The sequence below is a fragment of the Passer montanus genome, unplaced genomic scaffold, assembly GCF_014805655.1.
Source record: "Passer montanus isolate IOZ18808 unplaced genomic scaffold, ASM1480565v1 scaffold6, whole genome shotgun sequence".
NCBI classification, from domain to species: Eukaryota; Metazoa; Chordata; class Aves; order Passeriformes; family Passeridae; genus Passer; species Passer montanus.
This window is the reverse complement of record NW_024371037.1, coordinates 12862153-12886088: the sequence shown is the minus strand read 5'-3', so window position 1 is coordinate 12886088 and position 23936 is coordinate 12862153. Positions and strand designations below refer to the sequence as shown.

At 37.9% G+C, this 23936-nt stretch overlaps 1 protein-coding gene across 1 annotated transcript in view; it reads right to left on the bottom strand.

Annotated features, from left to right (window-relative positions):
• Positions 1–23936, bottom strand: part of CNTN1 (contactin 1) — a 153247-nt gene that overhangs the window by 67522 nt on the left and 61789 nt on the right. The window contains exon 2 of the mRNA XM_039726944.1: positions 8323–8455. Coding sequence (XP_039582878.1) covers positions 8323–8437 — 115 coding nt within the window. The 5' untranslated portion in view covers positions 8438–8455. The remainder of the gene's footprint in view (positions 1–8322; positions 8456–23936) is intronic.

Below are 23936 nucleotides of genomic sequence, written 5' to 3'. Positions count from 1 at the left end.
TCCTTTATCTCCTTCAAGCATACAAGGTTGCTCTCTGGGGTCTAAGAAGCAAGACTAAGAGCAAAGGTGGAATGCATTGAGAAAATTCTTCTCAGTAAATCCAGGATGCAACAGGGTTTTTTTTCCTGTGAAAATGTCAAATATGCATCCTAGGTACAGAATGACTCTGTGAGGAGGCAGTGGATGCTCCATATAGATAAAATTTTGAGACAACACAGTTGCCTAATTTTCACAGGTCTCTACTGAGACTGAAATAACAGTATGGATGCTTGTAAGCAAATTCATGGGAGAACAAAGGAATACATGATTCCTAACAGGTTCACTTTCCATTCAAGTTCAGAGCCTTGCTTCAAATCCTAGAGATTCCAGAGACTTGCAAAATGACTGCAAGACTCTTGTAATACAAAGGAAATAAACAAAACAAACACAGCTTTAACTAATAAGATCTTCAGAAATGGCTGAATAATTTAAATCAAAAGCAATGGTTAAGGATGGAAATGATTTTCAAAAGCAATGGTTAAAGACTGAAAAATCCCAACATTTTACCATAGTATCTGCGCTGTCTATAAAAATTTAATTGGAATGTCTTTAATTAAAATCTTTAATTTAATCTTAAATTAAAGTCAGATCAGTAAATAAACTGGCAGTGTAAAAGGTGAATGTTCTTAAATCAAATGATGACTTTGTGCTCATGCCCTTAAAAGTCCTGGTTTTGGTCCTAGAACATTTTAGACTAAATTGGACAGTTTTTAGGAATCCTGTAAAAGAAGAGTCTCACTATATACCTAAGGAATGTGAACGATACCAGTGTAAAAATACCACATATACATAAAATATGCTTTCTGCAGATATCTTTTTTACTGTTTTTAAATTCCCTATTCATAGATGGACACTGGATTACAGTACTAGAAGACAGCTGTTTGCAGATAAAAAGCAACTTCCCTTTTGACTTCAAATCAATGGTAAATGGTAAAAAAGTCACCATTTCCCTTGAGGACAGGAGCAGGTACAGAAGACACTGTTACACTGTGAGACAGATAGTCAGACAACTTAATTTTTAAAAACTAATTCATGTAAAGAGAATTCTTTCAAAGAAGCAAAGAAGAGCGGCTAGAAAGGCAGAGCTTTTGAATAATGGTCTGCTTTCTTTCATATCTTAAAGCACAACACAGTATAAAAATATACATATTACTAGACCAAAAGAAGAACTAATTTCAGACTGAAGAGGCAAGATTCACATACTTGCTCAGAGACTGGAATGGCTAAGCCAGAAACCTGATGGCATGTTCTGTGCAGTTCTTAAATATGAGTACAGAATAACAACAGTCTCCAGCAGCAAATACCCATATCATATGCAGCTGACTCTTCATCTCAGGACTCAAATGATGTTGCAGAGCACTTAGGCATTTCATGGCATGCATTTTTAATGCTGCCAGAACTATTAATTATACTGAGTGAACGCCTGCTTCTCACACCTATCAAATTTGCTTTATAAAGGCACTTCTGCTGCAATCTATTATGAATCTGGTTTCAGGTGTCTGTCTGCACAGGATAAGATGTGCACACTGAATTTCAGGTATGCCAAACAATAAACCTTTTATTCTCAGCCCCAAGACCACACATGGACCAGTGATATGGGAGGGAGGGGAGGGGAGGGGAGAGGAGAGGAGAGGAGAGGAGAGGAGAGGAGAGGAGAGGAGAGGAGAGGAGAGGAGAGGAGAGGAGAGGAGAGGAGAGGAGAGGAGAGGAGAGGAGAGGAGAGGAGAGGAGAGGAGAGGAGAGGAGAGGAGAGGAGAGGAGAGGAGAGGAGAGGAGAGGAGAGGAGAGGAGAGGAGAGGAGAGGAGAGGAGAGGAGAGGAGAGGAGAGGAGAGGAGAGGAGAGGAGAGGAGAGGAGAGGAGAGGAGAGGAGAGGAGAGGAGAGGAGAGGAGAGGAGAGGAGAGGAGAGGAGAGGAGAGGAGAGGAGAGGAGAGGAGAGGAGAGGAGAGGAGAGGAGAGGAGAGGAGAGGAGAGGAGAGGAGAGGAGAGGAGAGGAGAGGAGAGGAGAGGAGAGGAGAGGAGAGGAGAGGAGAGGAGAGGAGAGGAGAGGAGAGGAGAGGAGAGGAGAGGAGAGGAGAGGAGAGGAGAGGAGAGGAGAGGAGAGGGCTGTGAAAAGATCTGCAAGAATCTGCAAGAAATGTTCACATTTTAAGTGAAGTACCAAGACTGTGGGACAAAATTTGGAGAGTGACAAAGGGAAGACAAAGAGTACAAGGAAAAGCATCAGCTCACTGAAGTTGTGCCTACATGAAAAAGACAAGTAGAGAAAGAAGAAGAAAATGGATATATTAGTCAAACTGAGGATGTGATGAAGAGCACAATTCCTATGTTTGGGTCCTGCTTTAGACAAGAGGATGGACTGTCTGACCTCTCAAATGGTGCTCTATGTTTTGGGTAAATTTCTTGTGATTTGTATTTTAAAATGGAGTAGAAGCTATCACCTGACTATTAGAGGCATTCTTCAGGGAGTTCTGAAAACAAGACTCACACCTTTCAATATTGCTAAAATGTATTAGAAAGTCTGTGCAAACGTCAAGAAAATCTTTCCTCAACTGATGAGATTATGGATCCTATATAAGAATCTTTCCCTCTGGAAGGTGGTTGTATCACTCATTCTCCAAGTGACATTTTCTAATCAGTCTTCTCCTTCTCTTTCTGTTTCCTGTCCACCTATCTATTTCCCTGGCACTTTACACTACCAAAAGTGCCTGCCTGAGACAGTCGTTGGGCTGAGTATTGATCTATCTGAAAGTGTTGTATCCACTTACATATTTTAACATAAGAGAGGGACAAAGATCTGTTGACATGGTGCATGGCTAGATTAACCTTGAGTGCTAAAGGATACTCCACATAAGAGCCTTGGAGTCAGTCATTCATTATCAGTTTAACTAAGTTGTCAGGTTCTGCATTAGCCTTGCAAGACCAGACACCTTTGATAATTAGAAGTAGATCTACTGTTTTCAATATGTCAGAGAAATGAGGACCTACCCGTGTCTGAGAAGCTCATGCTCAAAACAAGATGGTCTGAGAATGAGCCAAAGTATCTCTAGTAGGCATGCAGGAACATAAAATGGCACTTCCACATCTGTGAGCACTGTGACCACCAAACACATTATGATTATTTATTTATGAATGTCAGACACTCAGCAGTAGCATGAAATGGTCTTCTAAGATCCAAGCAGCAACAAGCCAGACAAGGTAAACAGGCATTAAATATATTCATCCACTTCTTTGTTTGTAAGAAAATTATTATCTCTCTTTAGAAAATGTGAATAATTCTGTATGTTGTGATAAAAAGCTTTAAATAATGTAGATTCTAGCCCCCAGTTCAGAAACGCCTTTTTGAACTTACTGTTCTGGAAAATGTCCAAGCATGAATAATTTAAGGTTTGGGGGGATTGTTTTTTTACTTCTCTAAATCATGTGGGAAAAGTTGTACTTGGCATTCATGGGAAGCTTATGTGTTGAAGCAGTAATGTGTTCATGTGGAAAAAATTCATAACGTAGCATCACCATGATGGAGAAGAGAAGGTAAGTGTAAATCATCAACATGCTAAAGGCAAATAATTTTCCAAGAGCCAGTCAGCACTCAAACAGAAAAGGTAACCATTCCAGCACTCCCACTTCATTTTATATGAAAGACTAATAATGTCTTTGGGAAGGCTGCCTCTATTTTTCTGGATTCAAAGGAGCAGGAAAATTGCTTCTATTTCCTATGTGCCAGTGAGGACATTGAAGAGCCCCATAGTTAATGACATAGTTTCTCCTTTAGAACAAGTTTCAAGTATGAAAAGCTCCAGCCCCTGACAGAGCAAGTTTCACCACTTGTGCCTAACAGAGTACAGTTTTCTTGTCTTCTCATAATGCCAAGAGGAATGTCATCCAATACTAATAATTGTATTTTAAACATATTCCCATTTGCCTATTCAATATTTAATTTTTTAGGTGGTTCTTCCTTAAAAATCAAAATTAAGAAGTGACTGAAGAGCCTAACATGTTGATCCCATGGGAAAGCCAGTGACAAGCAAATTGTGGATGAAGCTGAAGTGCAGCAGTTATTCTGTTCAATCTCCCCACACAAGCCTTCCTGGTGCATATGAAATATCAGCAACACACTCAGAAATTCAGCATGCTGTCTAACAGCATCCCCATGTCCTCCTCAAAATATTTGTATTGCACTGAGAGGCTCTACATCTTACTGGCTTTCTTGCTTTACCAGCCTTCTCTGAAGTTTCAGTTCATAGTGATTTTTGGAAATTTAGTTGCTTAAAAAGCAGAAGGGTTTTGACATTTTTACCCCTGGACTATTGCCTCATTTTGCACAATTCGGGACAGTCTACTAGACTGACAATCTGCCTTCTGAGGCATGATATGACCCAAACTCAGATACTGTCTGGCTATGGACTATCAAATCCCAAGGTAAAAAGTAGAACACTTTACGAAAAACTTATTGTCAGAAGGACATTTTTCACTATTGATTCCTTTCATTGCCAAATGTAATCTTCTATTCATTAAGCACAATAAAATACAGGGTCTTTTGCAGCTTTTGATCTTTTGGAAGAACAAAACAAGCTGTAGCTGAAGAACAGTCTTAATTCTTTTGGTGATGGATTAGTATCCCAAGTGAGGACACACTTGAGTTCACTGATTTACATGGGAAGTAGAGGATGACAGAAAAGTTTGAAATTCAGACTTAGCAACAGGAATCTAAAGGGGAGTCAAAGGCAACTTGGAAGTGTGTTGGAGAAATGTCAGAGGGAAGTGGAGAAAAGTCAAACATTACCAGTAATAGGCATGAAATAACTTTTTTGGCAGTGGACTGACAATCACTGACATGTTCCCTGAGGTGTGATTTGCTGCTTTCATTTGCCTTGCACTACTCAAAATGCACTCTGAAAAGCAACTCTTGTAACAACCGTTCTATCAGTAAGTGGAAGACTGAATTATTTATGGCTTTTTCACCAGTTTATATCTGCAAGACTACATTTCAAGCACTAATTTACCTGGAAAATAAATACAGCTCCTGTCTCATTGCAGACGATGATCTCTGCCTATACCTCTGTCGCACTGATTCATAAAATTTTTGCTTCCCCTCAGTTAAATAAGTGCATATTCACCACTGATAAGAAATGTCCAGTCAATGCAAGAGTTCTCAATTTCTGTCTTTAATTACCACAAAACAGAACTGGCTAAAAAATCAAGGTATTTGCTCCAAAGCAAAGTCTAAAATGCTAAAAACATATATGTTTCACTTCGGGAATTTTTTTAGAATTTCCCACAGTGAAAAAAAGATCAATTTTAAAACAAATAAAACCCTCAGCTTTTCGCATCTCAGAATACCTGTCATCACTTCAGGCCCAATTCTGAACATCTCAAGGCAGTGCACCTTCAGGTTGCTAGCTCTCTGTTTCCCAAATACTTCTAGCTGTTACAGTCTGAAGGCTCTCAATGCTCAGTCAAATACATTAATTCAGTTTTTTTGGCTGATTATCTTTAAACTTGGGGACACCCATAGGGTGAGACATCTCAAAAATATGTATCTGCAAGCTATCACCTTCCTGGGTCCAGAGCAGTTAATATAATAGTAGGTCTGTTTAGGAAGCATGAATTGCAAAAACCTAGACTACAGAGTCACAGATGAGCTTGCCAAAGGCAATTTACAGAATAGAACCACCTAGAACTGTGGATCCAGCAGCACAGAAGGCAAGAGGAGACAAATATACTTCCAGAGAAAGTGTGTTTTGCTAAAAGGGCTAATACAACTTCTTAAGTACTCTGCTTTCAATATCTGCTTCCAGTTACCTTGCCTCTTCACTCTGGAACTCGGACTGTCTTGCTATTTTAATAAGAAAATCATCTTTACTCAAAAACTGTCCCCAGTTTACACATCCTCCATTACTGTTGACATTGCCAGCATTTCCCTTGACAACATCCTGTGTGAAAGACCTCCTAGAACTTGACTTGATCACGCTACTTGGGCTCCTTTTTTCACTTCAGTATCTTTCAATTTTTAACTACACTGAGAACACTTCCAAGCAACCTGTTATATTTCATCTTGGTTACTTCAGATAAATATTTTTTGGATACAATGGAATTTTCATTGCCAAGAAATACATTCAAGACAATTAAGACTGACTGCCAGCATCTCTCAAACCCACTGGAAATAAGAAACCCTCCAGCAAGATTCAAGTGGTGGGGCTGAGCAAAGACTGCAACAACAGATTTATACAACCTAGATGGGTGCCATAAACCCTAGATGATAGAAGCAGATTTTCTTTCCACTCAAAACGTTATTTAATGATTTATGCGAATTTAATGATCTAATGATTTATGCAAAGTAGAGCAGGTCCAGGAGCAGAAAGCTCGTGCGCTACTCAGCCTTGCATAATACACTGGCAGAAACAAACACCCTCTGATTATATAGAACTAGGAATCTTCCACATTGGAGGGCGGTGCCATACCTTTAGAGATGGTCACAGATCTTAACTTTGGCTTGTGATGAAAAATGCAAGCAAGTATTTATTCCATACCATAAGAGGTAAGTTAGGAAATGTGTTTGAACAGTAACAGCACTATTTGAACCTGCCTTGGATTCACAATCCTTCACACCAATGGCTCCTATCTTGTTTGTGGGAACTAAGAGTGCCAAGAACAACAGTCCAGTGAGAGATCAAATGAGCCTTGCTATGACAGTGTGCACTCATGCTGCACACAGTGTCATGATAGCCTGCTCTGTTCTTCCTATGTCACTTAGTTGTTACCCTCACAGCACACGACCTTCCAATGCCATTCTCTGAACTTGCCAGCAGCTACATTCTGGTGCCAAGGTTTATTTTGGCTAACAGGCACAAATGTGATGTGCAGAATACACAATAACATTAATAAGTCAATCCTGCCTGTCAAGAAATTACCTGAACATTTGTTCTCCTTGATTGACTCACCCCTTTTATCAACCAGTGTCCAGCACTTGTTTGGCTACTGCAGCTGATTGTTTTGTTTGATGTCAACAGGTCCAGAGCAAAATCATATGTGTAATATTACTGATAGCACTTCACAGACTTTCCTTTATTATTATTTTATTCTTTCAGGAAAAGCCCAGTATTGAATTGGGTGAGTTTAAAGTTTCAATTTTGGTGCTATCAGCAAGCCTCATATCTTAACAAAGAAAAAAACTCTTGAAATACACAGTAAATATATGTGAAAGTATTGATTTTTATTAGGCATCAGTAAATCCTTCATCAAACCCAGATGTGGACTAAAGAACACCATTCAAAACCACAGAATAATGTTCCTGCTAAACCAGAAATCATTCCTGCAGGCTCTGGACTGATTTCTTAAAGGCAATGAGCTTCCATCAAGTATATATCAGATTTTTTGACTCAGTAATAAGGAATATGGTCTCATGGTAGGGAAATCGAGGCAATGCCTGAAATGATATCCCAGATTACGCAAGCCTGTGACCATCAAATTAGGGAAGGATCTAAAGCCTACCTTGAAATTAACGAAAACATTAGTACACAATGTTTGCACTTTTCAAATATTGGTCGATATTTTGTGCATGCTGTGTTTATGCTAACAGAAAAATTCATCCCAGCAACTAAAACCCAGCACTCATTTAAATTGGCATGGAAATCTGAAACAAGCTTTACAAGTCTCAGAGTTGTTTGGAATAACTGGAATTTTGCCTTTTCACAAAGCACCCTCTATCTCTTAAAATGGAACTAAAATTTCAATTGCAAACATTTCTCTAAATGCAGATGCTAGAAATATGACTTCAGAACACTTTATTATTTATGGCCCCACCTCTATTCCTCTATTTATGAAAATTATAAATTTAAATAAAAAATTGAAATCAGAATATACAGAACTACCCCACTGTCTTAAGAAAAACTACCACTACACCAGGCTTTCAGATGCATAATGTGAAAAATTATGAATTTCAGATGATGTCAATAATACATAATTTTGTTTTTCGTTATTCTAAACATGCTGATCATCTGTGCACAACAGACAATTGATATACATTTTATAACCTAGAGGAAGATTTTATTCAAATATCAAATTAGACAACACCAAATTTAAAGTCCCGATCTGTCTTTTTCCAAACTTTTTTTTATGGCAGCCATTCTAATAAATATGTTTCCTGCCAGCTTCATTGTTCACGTTTAGTAATCTGTTGTATCAGCACAAATAAATTAAAGCCATAAAAACATTCTAATTGTCCTTGAAACACATAGAACTAACAGCAATTACTTTAAGGAATTAACACAGGAGATCATCTTACCTGCTGCCAGGGAGTAGACAAAACAGGGTGTAATAAGATGATAGATGAAAAACCAAATGGTTATCTTCTGTTCAGCCATTATCTCAAAAGGAATGGTGCACTTCAGTACCATCATTCAGAGAACTAAAAATGTCTGTTACAGAAAAAGAAGAGAGAGTCAATAACTCTGACATAAGCTTTTATCTCATGTCACAATTGGCCTGGTAGATGATGTGACTAAACTGAATACTTAAGAGTTAATATAGGAGAGAATCTTTTGAATAATAAATGCATCATCAGAATTTCTGGATCAAATTAATTATATCTATTATTCAGAGAGCACCCTGTTTCAGAGTACTCAGATGTTCTGGTGATAGTATAATATGGTAAATGCTGAAACTGAACATCGTTTTTTACACTTCTCTTCTGGATTCTATTGTCCATCTCCATAAGTACTACATTTCAATTTGTGACTTCAAAGTCTGTAAAAAAAGACTACCGTGAAACTAAAGTCCATGCATCTCTTTCAGATTTATTTTGTCTAGTATATCACTATTTTAAGCTTTTAATATACAATTAATAACCACAACAAAAGTGGTTATATTTTTCATGAGTTTCCTTCTAAATACTGAATATAATCATTTTTGCAATGTTGTTTTCAATGGTTTCTCTTTTCCATATGGGAGCAACTCTGCCTGTACATATACTAAAACCAAGCCAAAACAGCATGCAGCTTCTTGTGAATATTCTAAGATTTTATAAATTATTTTTCAGACACTTCTGTGACATTCTTTACTACTTCCAATCAGAATATTTTGCTAGTTTTTTCTTGCTGGGGACTATTATCTATTTCTTTAGAGAAATGTGTCATCATGTTTGCAGTGTGCAATTCTCTAGGCTTTTTTGATGGATTTCTTGTCACGAATATATAAATACATCCTTTATATCTATCACACCTTGTTCTTGCTTCTTGACTGGTTTTGCTCTAGCACTCATTAAGAACTTCACACAAAGCAAGGCTTCCAGCTTATCACTGACAGAATACTATATCTCAGGCACATGCTGATATCATCCAGTCCCCTCAGTATATTCCTTTTGTTACTATTTCATTATAAAATATGCTTATGCATACTTAAACACCCTTCAGTAATATGCATACCACAACATGGTGCATGCTAAAAAAAGACTACTTGTAGATGAGGGACATTATTTAGTGGTAGACTTGAGCAGCTCTGGGTTAGCAGCTGGACTCAATGATCTCAAGAGGTCTTTTCCAACGTAAATGATTCTATGATTCTAATATTACATTGTCATTTTTAGCAAGGTGTAGTCTCAATGCTGCTTTCCAGCCTCCCATTCCAGGAATTGATGACTCTGACAATGACACCCACTATTTACCATGATACTTGCCCTTTCCACATCAAAATTTTTAATAAATTATTCATTTCCAAAATCCAGTTTTAAATCTTGTTTTGAAACTGTGCTATTTTCCACCTCCTACACCAAGAAAGAGGCAATTTTAAATTACAAAGCACAAGTACAAATACACTGGACTCCCTGAGTATGGTCAGGATAAATCCTGTCCTTATTACAGACAGCCTCTCACCTGAGCTGCTGCCAGATGTGCCTGCTGCAGTGGATGTGTCTCCCGTCTCCCCCAGAGGTGGCTAGAAATGTGTCTTGGCCATTGGGGTCTTTTACTTGTCCCCTCTTTCTCAGAATAATGCTAAGATGATCATTTGAACATGCCTCAAATAGTAAACTTTCCTTAGAACAGAGTTTCAAGAGTGTTTTGATAAACTCATCATGCCAGAAAATTACAAGAAATATCACAAGAAAATCTTCTGGTCAGAAATTACAGGAGCTGTTGCATGTCACATTTTTCCCCTTTTTTAAGCAAATAAATCCTTAATAAGAAGTTAAAAGATATATGACCCTACAATTATGGTTGTTACATGAAAACTGCTCAGCAAGTGACAGGCAAGAGTTAAATAGTGATTCCTCAGAAGTGAGATTTATTTAGAAATATTCCCTAGAAAAAGGCTCATAGATTGGCAACAAACACATATGCTTACTGTAGCTGGATCCAAGGAGAAAGATTTACCAAATGTTTTTACCTTCCCACTTCTGCTGGCACTAAAGTTTCTTCAGATTCTGTCACACAAAGGACATCCACAACTATTTCAGGCATCTACCTTGAGCAACGTATGAACTATTGTGTTTGTATGATTCATCTAGAAGACAGTGGTAGGTCTGATCAAGAAATGACTTTGTATACACTTCCAGCAGCCATGCCCAGACGATGACATCCTTGTGATATGACACAGCCTTGCCTGAAACATTTGTTTCCACATGACATGAATAAATTGCATAGTTATGCTGAAATAATGCACATAATCAAATAGCAAAGAAACAGGAACTCTTTAGGGAACAACGGTAATTACACAGCAGCTCATGATGATAATAACTGTGTTCAAGTGTATTGATAGAGGAGACTGTTAAGAGCACTGTGTTCTCTGACATTATAGTCAGAGATGGAAGATCCCTCCTCCCTCTCTCCAGCAGAATTTAGGTATAGATTTTGGAAAGATACAATGTCCTCTAGTTCCCCAAAAATCCCTTTTTGCTGGCTCAGAAAAAAAACCAAAACAGTTTGAACAATGGCTCCAATTGCAGTAAATAAGAATTGTGTCAGTAAATGCTATAAATACTTCATTTTATTCAGAGACAAAAATATCCACCCTGCCAGGATTTAAATCCTTCCCCTACTCTCGCTTTTTTCGGCTGAGTGGGTTCTGTATATATACAGCACAGCCGTCCCTCCTGATTCATCTCAGCTTGTGGGTGAGAAGCTGTTTCGCATCGCTCGGCTGAATTTTGGCAGAACTGGCTGCTATGAGATGAGACAGCACACAGGTTATTGCTGTGTGTGTCAGGTGGTGGAGCTGTGTTACCCCCAGCTGCCCAAGGAGTCATCCCAGCCTATCTGAGGTAGCAGCACTGATGCCAGAGGCAGCACTGGGGGCTGCAGTGCTCAGGCAGCACAATCTACTTTTGCTCTACAGCTCTCAACCTTTTTTCTTTGCAGAGTGAGAGGGATATTGCTGCCTAATTAAAAATCATTCCTGAACCAATGAACATCCGAGTTACTTTTCTCCTCTGAAAAAGCAGAGTGACTACATGCCTAGAGATATGTCCTTCAGTCTGCAGAGTACACTGTCCTTCTTCTTCCAACAAACCACCAAAATTTCAGAAAACAAGTAAGACACTTTAAAAATATATATTAAAACGAGGAGGCATTTAAATGCAACCATGCCATGTTTAGTTACTAACTAATGCTCATTAACACATTTAGGTCCCTTTCAACTGCACCATTTCCCAAAAGAACCAGTCACCACTACAGTGCCTTTGCTAGATTCAAAAAAAAAAAGTCCTTGTGAGCTGTCTGGAGTGCAATCCCCAAAGGAGGTGGAAAAAACTGGGGCATTGGATGCTGAATGAGAAGCACGTTGAATTTTGAACACAGGGACCTGCCAGAGTGCTTCTGCAGGCTTGCAGTGCCTCGTGATGCTTCATTGGGATGAGAGGTGCTCTCAGGACACAAGGATAAACCTGTCTCTCTACAGTATCCAATTGTAAGGATTCTTTATCTCCCAAAATGCACTTTAAGAAAATGTCTACATTTTCTGCCATATCCTGTGTAGCTTTCTTCAGATCTTCAGTGCACTTTGGCATTTATTTTAGAAAAAAGACACCTCTTTTACAGCTATGGAAGCAGACAGTGTTTTCCATCACTTCCCTGCTAAATTCAAATATGCAAATGACATCATTGTTTTGCAAGGACATAAAGCATTTATAGGGCAGACACAAAACCAAATTACAAACAGAAGGTAGTTGAAGTCAGTTGAATAAAGATTTCCAAGATCAAAGGCAGCAGAAACAAGCTACATAATCTACCAGATTTTAAATCAAGAAGGGATAGGGATAGACAAGGGACAGCAGAGCAACAGCAGGGGATGTTGAAGGGGAGACAGAAAAGATCTCAACACTGCAGAGGGAAGGAATGCCATGTGGGACATGTAGGATCTGTGGGAAGATGGAAGCAATAAACCAACCCAAAAGGGCTGGTAGAAAAGAAGACAGAGAGGGAAAGTGAAGGACAAACAGGTAGATAAAGGTGTATGAGAATCACCAGTTGCCTCTGTCAGTAAATCTTAACATTTACCATGGAAGAGCCTTCCTGAACCTCGCTTGTCAAGGCTTTCAGCATGGGAGCAGCATGATTACTGCATCAGCCCCTGACATCCACTCCAGGCTCCAGTCAGGAGCCCCAAGTGCTAAAGGGGAAGAAAGGGGGTAGAAGAAAGTGTTTAGGAGCTCTGGCATGGTACACTTAACTAGAATAGGTAAATCAAGATGCTTGTTATGATCCTCATTTCCTGGTATATTATGATAATTACAGACATTCAAGTTTTAGAATTGGTAGAGATTCTGTCCAGATTAGACTGTAAATAGATACAACTATCTAGAAGAAATATGTGGCTCTCTACCCTTTTTCAAAAAATGAATATATATAATTGCAATCATTCACTCGCAAATTAACACAGTGGCAAGTTATAATCAAAGTCTTTTAGGAGTCACACAATACTTCAGCCTAATCAGTGTTTTGTATTTGTTTTTACTTCAGACTCTTTCAGTGATTTTTGTAAGCATGTAATTGCTCCTCATCTTTATTTTCTTAACAGAGTTGACATTTTCTTCTATGATAAGTAACTTCTCACAAATCTTGTTAGTTGCTCAGTATGTAGAAATACCACAAAACATTTTAATTAAAAAAAACCCCACTTATGTACATTGAATATTATTTATTGTATAACTTTTTGTCCCTTTTTTATTTTGACCTTGGCAAATTAATTTTGTGATCAATGAACAAGTTCTGACAATCTGGGTAAAAACATGCCATTAAAAAGGGTACTGAATCTTGCTCACAAGTCTGGCTTCTCAACCATCACCCACACACAATCCAATTTACTTCTGAAGCCAATACTTTAGCCACTACCATTTATAGCTTTCTCTATTATTGGAAAAGTGATGACAGTCAAGTTCCTTGCCGCTGCACAGATTTGTCTCATTCCAGTGGTCTGGGATTGCTGCAAGCAAAGTTCCAAACCAACCCTGCTCTTACAGCACTGCGTGTGCAAGAGATTTTAAGTGTTAGCTGGCTCTCACTTAGGAGTCCAAAAGTGACTTTAGTTCCCTTCATAAAGGCTTGTAAACATACTTCATTTCCTTATGGTTTCTATAATTATAATCTTAGTTTTTTTGACAGATTTGTTCAAGTGAAATGGAATCTCAAATCTACTGCTCACAATACTGCCCACTGGCCCAAACAGTCCATCACCAACAGTCGTGCTTCTAATATTTTCTACTTCATCCTGTATAAAGAATATAGCTACACTCTCCCTTTCACATGAATGAAATCCAGCTAAATAGCCCATGAGTAAGATACTCTTCTTGAACAGAATTTACAATTTCAAGGACAATATGCAATGACATAACAGAAAAACACCATGTTGGAGCAACACGCAGTCTAATTCTTCCCCTCCAATAACTCAATGTTTTTTAACTACTTATAGGTGCCAAATAACCAATAGTTAAAAAAAACACCCAAAACCAAACAAACCCAGAATCAGTTTATTAATATATTTTAACAGGCTAAATTAGCAAGTGATTCTATCACTACTGAATAACTCAACCAGCTCTGTGGTTTTGCTTAATAAACACTGACTTGGAAATACAAAGAACCAGTATCTTGGAGGTCATCTGGAACTTAATACCATCTGGAAATAAATCTGGACAAAGATGAGGAAGACAAGAAGGGATTCTTCAACTGCACCAATAACAAAAGGAAAACAAAGGATATAATGTGGGTCCATTGCTAAATGGAGTGGGAGCACTGGTTACACAAGGATGCTCAAAGAGAGCTGATGGACACCCTAACAAGGCTGCTAGTGAAACACCCTAACACCTGCTAGTGAGACACCCTAACAAGGCTGCTATCTTTGAAAGTTTACACAAGGATGCTCAAAGAGAGCTGATGGACACCCTAACAAGACTGCTAGTAATTATCTTTGAAAGCTTGTGGTGATCAGAAAAGGTCCCTGAGGACTGGAAGAAAGCAGAGGCCACCCCAGTCTTCAAAAAAGTCAGCCTCATGCAATCCTCAGAAAGCTGATGTAGTGCCTCCTTCTGGAGCCCATCTCTATCCACACTGATGAAAAAAAGCAATCAGGAGTAAGCAAGGAAGATTCCTTAAAGGAAAATCATACTTGACCAACCTCATTGCCTTCTACAATGAAACAACTACCTGGATGAATGAGGACAGAGCAGTGGGTATTTTACAGCTCAGCTTTAGCAAGATTTTCGAAGTGTTGGTTTCCTACACTTTCCAGAAGTGCAAGTTGGATCAGTGGACAGTGAGGTGGATTGAGAACTGGCTGAACAGCAGATCCCATAATATCATAATAAGTGGCATAATAAGGATATAGCTGGAGTCCTGTCACTAGCACTGCTCCCAGTATGGTTTAATGTATTCATCAGTGACTTGGATGAAGATACATCCTCAGGAAGTTCACTGAGGACACAAACCTGATAGAAGGGCTGATACCTCAGAGTGCTGTGAGCCCTTCAGAAGGGCCTCAGCAGGTTGGAGAGATAGAGAAGAATTGTTTGAAATTCAATTAATTCAATGAAGGTTCCTGCACTCAAGGAAGAATGCACCAACACAGGCTGCATCATCCTTCCCATTTTCATTGTTTCTCTCTGTTTGTCTTTTCATTATTTTGTCCTCATAGTTTACACAACTAATAATATGTCTTATTTTTTTTATTTGCATCCACTGATTCATTATGAATCAACATTAATTTTCTTCCCTACAAGGGCCTTAGAATGGTCACAGCCCAGCTAACCTACACCTCTGTAAGAAAGGGTCATGTGGTAATACTATTACAAACATATTTTCAGGAACATTAAGCATCTTCTAATTTGTGGTAAGCTCAACAACTCATTTTTACTATTAATCATTAATACAGTTTAGTTACTTTTCTTTAGGCAGGTGAAAAAACATAGTTTGAAATACTTTCAGATCATGAAGTCTTCCTTAGTGGTACTTAAACACTGTCTTTAATTCTTGCATCAGCAACATAGGGTCAGACAGAAAGTCCCTATCCACACTATTTGCTCTACAAGCAACTGGTTGCTCTTTCTTCTAAGGTAATAAATAAGAAAAAGATCGCCTACTACTATCATAACTCACAGGCATTACTCACTTTTCTGAAAGCTTGCGGTAAGGGCTTTGCTGCTTAAAGACTGCCTGGTAAAATATTTCAGCAACAAAAATCAATAAACCTCCTTCCAAGTCCTGAGCATCCCGCAGAACAGTGTACTACTCTGTTCCCATATGTACAAGTAGCTTCCACTTTGTGTCTTAAAGACCAAGCAGTTTAAATTTGACTCCAAGGTAACCAAACATACCCAAGTCTCTAAAATCAGCAAGAAAAAACATCAGCCGCTAACACAAATAACTATCCATTACTAAAACTGGTAATCCTTCATGATAACAGAGATTTTTAGGTTACTTAGGCCAATAACCTTTAAGGGACAAAACACATTGACTTCTTAAGAAAAATTAAGTGCATAATTGACGTTCTTTTCTTGAGCTTTAGATTTTGTTAAAGTTTATAAAAGAAAAAATACCAATCAGAACATTATATTGAAATTAAATCTTAAAGAGATAATTTCTAAGAAAAAAATCATCTTATGTTTCAGAAAAATGAAACTACTGTATAAAAATCTTTATCATGCTCTTGGCAATTTCATTTGATTTTCACATTTTCTTGAACTTAGTAATCCCTTGTTATTCATCAGTAAATGGAGATAATGGAATGAATCATGTATATTCCAGTTCACAGCAGATGTATTTATATACATAAAAATTTAACAGTTTATCCATATAATCTGCAACTCAGGACACCCTATAACATACTTCTTATTATACAGCCAAGGACAAGCTCAGTGGGAGATTTCTTCTTCAAAATGCATGTTTCCTAGCAACTCTCTTGAAATCAGAGTAGCATTTTTAAAAATTTACATCAATCACTTGGAACTGTTGAGAATGCTTAAAAACATCTCTTTCATCCTATGAATAAACAGTTTGAATCAGACTAGCAGCTGCAAAAAGGAGAAAAAAGGAAAATCAATTCAATGTTTACTAGAACTTTCTGGTGGATTTTGGAACAATATATTACTTGTGCCTTTTGGTTTTAAGCTTACACATTTCAGAACAGATGTTGGTGAGATCCACTGGCGTTTTTTATAGGTTTGAGCTGCGGTCACCATTTCAAAGATCCTCTGTGTTTTAAAGACTACTTTTCAAGGATACATAATCATGAGGTAGATTTAGCTGTGCTCTGAAGATTTTAGCAGACAAGTAATGGTTTCATTCTATTGGTTTCATGACCTACAACTAAAGCCTCATTTTTGTAGTCTTCAGATTTTTGGGGAGAAAAAAAAAGAAAACTAATTCTTTTGGAAGCTTAGTGTCTTGTCTCCTAATTGTCAGTTGATACTTTTAATACATGAGTTCTCTATCAATGGCAGTAGAGCCTCAGAGGCACACAGCATGTACAGAAATCTCTCCTAACAGCCAGCAAGGAGGGACACGAGGACATGCACCATCAGAACAGCCTTTGGAAATCCCTGTGCCAAAACCACTACACCTGACATAAGAAATCATACTTTCCCAAAGCTACTCAGAATCTTGATCTCATCACTGCACTTAGATTAAATCAAGGTGGATCAAGGAAGAGAACAGACAGGAAAATGGACAGGCAATGGGACAAAAGGATCTGGTTGTGACTCTTCTGGGTGACAGGTCCCCATTCTGTGTGCATGTGTGGGCAGATGCACAGGTGCCCACCACTGGCATGGGACCAGGAGTCCAGGTCCCTGTGCTGGCAGCAGCCAGAGGCAACAGAATGTGTCAGAGGTTTGAGTGGTGGCAACTGGACAAGGGGCCACAGGCTGCAGGGATCCATGTATCCAGGGTGCCAGCAGCTGTGGAAGCTGATTAGATATGTTGGTGTGGCATTGCCAGCAGCCATAAAATAGCCAGCAGGTATAGCAAGAGGCTATACCTGCTGGCTATTTTATCCCAAGAGGCTGCTTGGGAGCAGGTACTGGTGCTGCTGCCAGCAGCTGGGGACAGCTGGGCATTGAGGGCCAGGTCCTGGGCAGGGTGGGTACCTAAGGGCAGCTACGGCAGGGAGGGGCCCAGGCGTGTATGCCTGTGTGCTTTCCTGATCAGCCAGACAGCCTGAGTTTCTTGGGGTGCTTCTGTTGCTTTCTGTTGGGTGCTGCTGTAGGTGGCCAGCCACACACAGAGTTGTGCAAGCACTGGGAGCTGCTGAGCATCAGTGGAGGTTCTCACAAGGCACAGGGAGCTGATGCAGGCTCATCTTGGCCAGGCAACCAGATCTGGCAATCACCTCAAAAATATCTAAAAAGTTCACTGAAATGCATCTGATGCTGAATTCCTACAATGATGTGAAAGATAAGCTTCATGAGAGTATGAAGCTTATTTTTGTAATGCAACAAATTTGAAAATGCCAGTGTTTTACCTCTGAAATGCAACAATGTCTGTATATGAACTATGATAATTATATTGTAAAAATTATAACTAATCAGTTTAATGACTGAATGCAGAGAACTCTGTAAGATCACTTCTGAGCAATAACAGGTCTATAAATATAACCAAAAGAGAATAGTTTGATTTTATACATGCAAAACATTCTGCTTTGCTTTTTATACTTGAATATTAAGAAGAAAAAAAAAAACAACCAAAAACCAAACCAAAAACCCCAAACCCAAACAGATATATGAAAACTGAAAAGCAAAAGCCTGATCTTTTGCAATATTTAAGTATTTACATGTCTGCAAATACTTAAATATAGTATGAAAACATACAACAAAATCATAAGAGGCAGTCACCAATTTGCAGGAATGAAGCCTAGAAAACTTCATTTTAGGGATCTTCTCCCAAGTTTCATGTTTTGGTGTCAGAAGATATATTTTGGTATGTAAATAAATACAGTTTAGGCACATCAGCCACAAAAACAGATATTTCTCTTTAGTTATGAAAGATGCACTAGGAAGTCCACTTCAATCAACAAATGTCAAATATTAAAAATGTTTAGTTGATAATTATTCTATTGAACACAGCACAGGAATGCATTCTCTCTCAGATGCTATTTCAGTATGGTGATAAGCCAAGACATCAAAATTCAGCATGGTGATAAGCCAAGACTCAAAAGGTGCTGATTGCAAAGACAGGTTGTCACATCTCGCAGCAACTCCATATTTTTCCATGCAAAGGAACAGAGTTCCCACAGACACAGTTGAACAACTGCTTACAGGTCCTGCACAGCTCATCTGTATTTACTGCATTTCTGACATGGCCCTGACATGGCCTCCATACAGGAGCTTTCCCTGTTCAGGAGCTTCTCGCAAAACAGGTATAATGAAAACTGAAGTAAATTATTTCTGAAAAAGATAATCCTTTCAAAATAGGAATCATACCAGTTTTCAACAATAGCTCTGACTTGAAAGCGTGCAAAAGTATGCAGTAGTGTTACGGTTCTGTGCTTACTACTGTTTTCAGTATGGAAGAGAGTTCAAACATACCATGGCTTTGCTCAAAACTTACACAGTGAACATGCACTGAAATTTTATTCATTTTCCCTATTATGACCTAAAGTTTTCTTCTTTGGCCAAAGAACAATACTTCCTAATTCTTGATTTCCAACCTCTATAAAAGAATAGATTTTTTAAAAAAAAATTTCCAATTTTTTAGGTTTATTTGGGATTTTTATATGATCAAAACTGTTCAACGAGCATGGTTGATCATTCAAACTGTACTGTTAAGTACTCACACAATATTAGTGTTCTGATTTTTCATTGTCTGATACCACAATTGAAGGGCAAGAAACCCATTACCCATTAAGAAAAAGAAAAGCATACAATCACCTTCAGACATTGTTCTACCCAGTAAAAGCAAAGTAATCAGCATATATCCTAATATCTCTGGTGATATGCTAGTGGATCTACAAATTATGCTTTAATCCATTAACTTTTACACATACTTTCTATCATGCCTGCCTTTGTCTTTCCTTGACCTCTTCCCCAAAGTGCTCAACTTTCCTTAATTGATCTAATTTAAATGGAGAGGCATGTAAGGTACTTTTCACGTTCAATTTATTTGTAAAAAAAAATAAATTGATAAAATAACCCCCAGATGTACAGCTGAAATGACAAGAGAACAGACAAAGTGTTGCTCACAGTAACCAATACCAGAAATTAAATAGCATCATTACCTTCTTTGGAATCTCTGTGCTTTCATACTGATGGAGATATGGGAACATAGTTTAGCATGTGTAAGAATATTTTAAAAGGCTATGTGAAGGATGATGCTATTTGCAGTGATCCAGAACTGCAGTATACGACATGCTGTGGTTTGCTAATGCATTTGTCAAATGAATCATTATAATAACACAAATGTAGCCATTTAGTATTTCCATTTCTCAAAATATTCCAATAAATCACCTTTTAAATGTACAATGTACAATGTTTGCTCTGTAACATCCTTTGGGGGTATTTGTCTTCTTTTGGTAAAAAAAGTAATTTACCATTTCCATTACAGTACCAACAACATGAAAAAATATTCTAGTGGAGAAAATTACTATAAAATATTTAATATACACAATTAAACTAACCAGGCATTTTGCATCACAGTTTTATATATCACTTTTCTTCTTATAAGAGAGTAGCTACAGAGTAGCTCCAGGTCGCAGCACAGATAGCTTCTGTGCTGATGGCATAACAGAAAAACCCTTTTATAAGACATTGAAATTTGACATTATTATCTTAAATATGCCTTCTTACATTGCTATTTGCTTTGGTAATTTATTTTAATGCTGTAATCTGTTTTTTCCTGTGATAGCAAACACAGAAGTGCAAAGGCAATTTTGAAGAGCTAAGATTTCAGTATTTGTGATCTAACACATGATTTCAAGTTCAAACTCTTGCAGGCCATTCTTTAGACTCTTCAGCAGAAATGTGAAAATGACAGGAGCATACAGTCCTTTGTCAGTATGGCGTACTGGCACTGAGGATTTAGGTAGAAGCACAGCAGAACAAAGGAAATAACCAGGACCAAGGTTAGGGTTCTATGGGAATAATGTGTTATCAGGTTATTGTGAAAAGATGAGCTTTGTAAGACATGCAGCAAGCTTCACTCCAGGAGGCAGAGATCCCCTAATAGAGTATGTACCAAAGAACTGAGAAATAATGTACATATAAATAATATACCCCTTTCTTGTACAGGAGAATTGAATAAAAGCTAGATTTTTCCTGGTTTACATGGGCAAACTCCTCTTTGTCTATGACAACTATAATGTGGTCAAAACCAGATTTTTTTTGATACAGACAGAAAAAAAATTCTCTTCATCTCTGCTCTCATATTTGACACCTAAGATTACAAATGAGATTATTTAAGACACCTTGCTATATTCTTCAGTAAATCATGTGACTTCAGACTTGTCTCCATGTCTTACCAGAAGAAAAGCAATTAGATTGAGGAGAAAAAACAAAGTAAGGAGAATTTAATTCCTTTGCTTACCATCAACTTTCCTCTGTCTTAATGTTTACTTTCCAGCATACAGTTTGAAGAAAACAGTCACTAGTGGACAAGTTTAGTATTCACAACATATTATAGTGCTGTGCCTATAACATATAATGTGTAAGATTATTTCATTAAGTGCTCCTGTTAATTTTACTATTTTATGCTTCGTGGCATATCTAAGATTATTTATTTTAATACATCATTAGTATATTTTTTAAAAAGTGTTTGTGATTGGCAATTTGGATTTATCTTGCAAAGAGTGTGAACTTACAATGAACACCAAATGCATCTGAATCAAATACAGAGAGAAATGATCAGATGATAGTCCTAAGTGACCAGTATCAAGAGCTCTTGGACTCCATTATGTTTTAAATTCAATTATGTGAGAAATAGATTTGTAAAGAATTCTCAAAACCTGACAGAAAGATCACTCAGTCTTGTACATCTGTATGCAAACACTGAGATAAGGTGTGCTGACTTAGGAAGGCCATGGAACAGAGATTACATGGTTGAGAGAGAGATTGAACTAGAAACAAGCTTCAACAAGTTTCATAATATTGCCTTACAAAAAGACTAGATATTTTAGAGAATTAGAACTATGAATGATGCCTTGCAGCAGGACCACGTGGGGAAAAATATAGGTGATTGGTGTTAGAAGTAATAGCAGCATTGTGTGGCAAAAGCTAATAGGCTGAAAAACATTTATAAGGTATTGTAACCAGGAAATAGCTTGCCTTCTGATGGAATGGCATTGTTTTACATCTCTTGTGTCTCACCATTCATCAAGACTGATAATGGAATAAAATCTTTTAAAACGCCTCTCGGTTCCCTGTCTCTGTAAAAGCTGGGAAAACCAACAAAAGTGACTCATCCAGTGTCTCATAAATTTTACTGAAACCATTCAGCTAAAATAAAACATAATCATAAATTAAAATAAATTCTGAGGATGGTTATCTGAAAGTGATCATCTGCTGCTGTGAAACAATTTAATCAATTTGACTAAAATCTGTAACTATTTTGAAGATGTTTTCAATAATTTTGTAATCAATATGTACCGTGAAGATGGTTCTAAACAGTTTTTTTGTGTTACTGATTTTGCACATTTAATTTTTCATTTCTTATGTGGTGTATAACCCACTTCTCTTTCTAATTCCCAAGAGAAAAATGTGGAAGTCTGACAGCCCTTGTTAACAGCTCTTACAGCAGGCATTGTAAAAGTTTCCTTGAATTCAAGAGACTTTACAGTGTATCTCTTTGAGGCTATGTTTCACGGTCACTTTGACACAGGAAATTTCCTTTTTGATGTCTTCCCTTTCAGAACTGTACTGATGTTCGTGCTGCCAGGCAGGCACATAACTGCAAGATACAAGAAAACTCTGAAGTCTTGGGTCTTTCCCATGTAATAGTGCCAGAGAAAGGATACGGAAAAAGAAATTACAAGAGAAGGTTTTTGAGCTGTTCAGCTTGGTAATACTTGTCATTTCGAATGAAATGTAAATTCACTTCTGGTATAACTGCAAATGAAAAAAGTCTGTTTTTTAATAAAACCACAATTAACAGTAAGTACAAAGCAGCCACAGTGTTCTTCCATGCTTAGAAAACCAAGGCATTCACTGCAAAAGGAATAATTTGTAGGTCATAAACCAGAATGGGTGCTCTCTGGACAACAGCAATTCTGAAAAGCATCTAAGGGATTTAGTGGACAAGCAATTTTACTGAGGTTTCCAGACAATGCTGTGTCTGAAAGAACTGTGTGACCCTTATGGATTAAATGACTAAGTAGTACAATTATCATGTGAATTTGCTTTTTAGAAATAAGTAAATTTTCTTGGAACTAGCATGACTCATATGTGAACACTATCAATAATTGTGATGTTGAGTGATATTTATCTAAAGAGACTTTAAAAAGAACATGGAGAGATGTAAAAGATACACATATATACAAAAGGAGTGAAGAAAATGCCTTATGCCTGTTTGGCATATCAAGGAGATGACTGGGGAATATCCTGGTTACAGACATAAGTATGGCTTGAAAATATGGGAGACAAAAGGGTACTGCTATCTTCTAGAGAAAGACATAACAAAACCAAAAATCTGGAATTTGATTCTGGAAATATTTAGATGGGATGCATGGTAAAATTTAAACAAGGCATACAGTGACATTCCCAGCTCATGAGGTCTTAAGTAACTACTGAACACTTTTTTGCAAGGCAGAAAGTACCAGCACTGAGGCAGCTGAGCTGCCTCGGAGCTCTCACTGAAGCTCTCAAGACCTTCAGCTGCAGACAGAAGGCAGATGATGATGTTCTGGCATGGTGTTTCCCCAGAGTAGGATCCTTTCAGACTGACAAGCCTTGTTCCCTGTTCCCAACACCATTTTTTACCACCTCCTTTTAGTGTTTTCTGCAAAGGACACTGTGATTCCAGAAAATAAAGTGCCATGCTCCAGTGAAGTTCAAAGTAGATTTTTTTAGTGAGCAGCAACTTTTATTTCTCCTAACAATTGAAAATACTCCAACCTAGTTCTTTCCTGAACACTACAAACAGCTGTGGAAGCTACAAACAAAGATGTGATCAAGAGATCAAAAACATAGAAAGGAATTATTGTAAAAGAAGAACTTCTTGATAATAGCTACATCAATTACAAAAGGTGTGGATATGATATTGGGTTATTTCATCCTGTTAGACTCTGCCCATCCATCCATCCAACCATTCCAGGTCTCTCTGCAAAGCCCTTCTCCCTTCCAACAGATCAAAACATGCTCCCAGCTTAGTGTTGTCTGAAAATTTACCAATGAAAGACTCAACAGCCTCATCCATGTCATCAATAAAGATGTTGAACAGAACTGGCCCCAGCAGACCCCTGAGGGACACCACTGTGACTGGCCCCAGCTGGTGC